The sequence below is a fragment of the Mandrillus leucophaeus genome, unplaced genomic scaffold, assembly GCF_000951045.1.
Source record: "Mandrillus leucophaeus isolate KB7577 unplaced genomic scaffold, Mleu.le_1.0 Scaffold435, whole genome shotgun sequence".
NCBI classification, from domain to species: domain Eukaryota; kingdom Metazoa; phylum Chordata; class Mammalia; order Primates; family Cercopithecidae; genus Mandrillus; species Mandrillus leucophaeus.
In genome coordinates this window covers 232,662-235,221 of record NW_012104643.1, presented here as the reverse complement: position 1 = coordinate 235,221, position 2,560 = coordinate 232,662, and the positions used below count along the sequence as shown (strand labels likewise).

The following is a 2,560-nucleotide window of genomic DNA, read 5'->3' as shown; positions in this document are numbered from 1 at the left end:
AAAAAAAAAAAAAAAAGAAAAGAAAACCTTTTCTGACTTAGGTTGTAACAAATCTTTTTTCATAAATTTTAAGAGACATTTGCTTTCCTTTGAAATTTTATCCCCAAACATCCCTCCAAAAATAAGAATTTTCAAAACTAGCAATGCAGCAGTCCAATCTTTTTATCATGCAACCTCTTGGGCCTTCTCCCACCCCCACCTGAGAGATGACAGGAAGCTGGAGGAGTGAGTGGAGCCTCTTTCCGCATTTTCGATTCTGAGGTTTTGCATCTGAAGACTCCCCTGACTCATCCTGGATCCACTGTGACCTGGGTCGGACTAATTGTCTGAAAAGGGCTCACGCTAGTTGCAGATGTGATATGTGCACGTCTCTACATGTGTAAATACATCAATATAGATCTAGAATTGGGCAGAAACCTCTCATAAAAGGAGGCTCAAGCTGCACCGCTGGGCGGCAGGCAGGACAGCAACCTCAACACAGCCTCTCTGTTCCATTTCCACTTCAACACCAGGGAGGGCAGGACAGAAACCTGGCGTTAGTGAGATTTTGTGGCTGATCCCACAGCTTCTTGAGCAGATCTGGGGCCTTCTGTGCCAGAGTTTGTGGAATCTCACATGGGCAAGAGTCTTGAGCCGGTAAATACAGGACATCGGCATCAGAGACTCAGAACAGGGCTCCTGGAAGAGGCGTCACAGGCTGGAAGCAGGAAGCCAAGTGCACGGCAAACCACGTCGCATTGTGTTACCGGCAGACCACTCTTTAAACCTGATCTGTTCTTTTCCAGGCCCTAGCTAAACCAGGCTACCTAAATACCTGTCATTATCTGTGATGATTTCTCATTAATTGGGGTTTTTGTCCCTTCTGTTCCTTTTCTTAGAGGTTGGCTTCTTAAACACTTCCAATATGTCTGCTAGTTGCTCATTGCTACAGACTGAAGTTGTGGCGTTTGGGGGAAAACTGTATAAAAGTCTTAAGTGATGTAACATTTAAATAATTAATATGAAGGGCGGCTATAACCAGCTGTTATAGGGCGGCTGTTCTAACAATTCTAGACCTGCAGGAGCTCATTCTGACTAAACGCCGCCCTGGCTTTCAGGACATTTTTGGTCAGTGACTTACTGTAATCACAATGTGGCTATGAATAGCTGTGTCAGGCGAAGTTAAACATGGAAGTAAAAGAGAACAAATGTTTTCCCTGATGTAACGGACAAGGTGTGTTAAGAGATCTTGTTCTGGTATACACTTAATTTTTTTAGAGACAGGGTTTTGCTCTATTGCCCAGGCTGGAGTGCAGTGGCGTGATCACAGCTCATTGCAGCCTCAGCCTCCCACGCAGCTGACCACAGGCTCCCTGGGGTAATTTTTTTTTTTTTTTTTGAGAGAGTTTCGCTCGTTGCCCAGGCTGGAGTATAATGGTGAGATCTTGTCCCACCGCAACCTCTGCCCCCACAGGTTCGAGTGATTTCTCCTGCCTCAGACTCTCAGGTAGCTGGGATTACAGGCATGCACCATCACACCAGGCTAATTTTGTATTTTTAGTAGAGACGGGGTTTCTCCATGTTGGTCAGGCTGGTCTCGAACCCTCGACCTCAGGTGATCTGCCCTCCTTGGCCTCCCGAAGTGCTGGGATTACAGGCGTGAGCCACTGCGCCCGGTCTTCCCCGGGGTAATTTTTAATTTTTTTTTTGTAGAAGGGGGTTTCGCACTGTTGCCCAGGCTGGAGTGCAGTGGTGTGATCACGGCTCACTGCAGTCTCAACCTCTTGAGTTCAAGTGATGCACCAGCTTCAGTCTCCCACGTAGCTGGGACCACAGGCTCCCCGGGCTAATTTTTAATTTTTTTTTTTTGTAGAGGGGGGTCTCGCTCTGTCGCCCAGGCTGGGGTGCAGTGGCGCCATCACGACTCACTGTAGTCTCGACCTCCTGGGTTCAAGTGATCAGCCAGCCTCAGCCTCCAGAGTAGCTTGGTCCACAGGGGTGCGCCACCACGACCGGCTGATGTTTACAATTTTTCTGTAGACAGGGTGTCTTGCTATGTTGCCCAGGCTGGTCTCAAATGATCCTGCAGCCTCGGCTTCCCAAAGTGCCAGGCTTATAGGCGTGAGCCACTGCGCTCAACCTAAACTTAATTTTTAACCTAATGAAAATACACAAACAAACCTGATTACTAGAGGCTGCCCTGCCTATGGAATAGCCATTCGTTATTCCGTTAAAACAAAGCACCTGATTTCCAGAGAACGCGCTCGAAGGTGTGGCACTTCAGCGCCCGCGTTTGAGCGCTCTGGCTGCACCCACAGACAGCAGAAGGCGGCCCCTCTGCAGCACGGCCGATTTACTGCTTTGGTCTGTCCCTTCCTCCTCTCGGAGGCGAGTCTCTCACGCAGGACGCCTGAGGCACGGGCACCCGCGGTTTCTTTGGCGAAGGTTCCAAGGCTACCGAAACCCCGCGCCCATCCCGCCCACGTGTCTTCACAAAAGCTACGCGCGGGACAAGAGGTGTCGGGGACCGGGTCCCCGAGAGCCGCTCCAAAGCCGCTCCGCATCCACCCTGCCCGGGCCC

The 2,560-nt window shown here is 49.9% G+C and overlaps 2 protein-coding genes across 2 annotated transcripts in view; one reads left to right on the top strand and one right to left on the bottom strand.

Annotated features, from left to right (window-relative positions):
• Positions 1-248, bottom strand: part of TMEM80 (transmembrane protein 80) — a 6,881-nt gene extending 6,633 nt beyond the window's left edge. Inside the window, exon 1 of the mRNA XM_011993859.1 lies at positions 200-248. Within this exon, the coding sequence (XP_011849249.1) occupies positions 200-248 (49 nt within the window). The remainder of the gene's footprint in view (positions 1-199) is intronic.
• The window catches only part of DEAF1 (DEAF1 transcription factor), a 70,724-nt gene that overhangs the window by 9,556 nt on the left and 58,608 nt on the right, over positions 1-2,560 (top strand). The window lies entirely within an intron of this gene.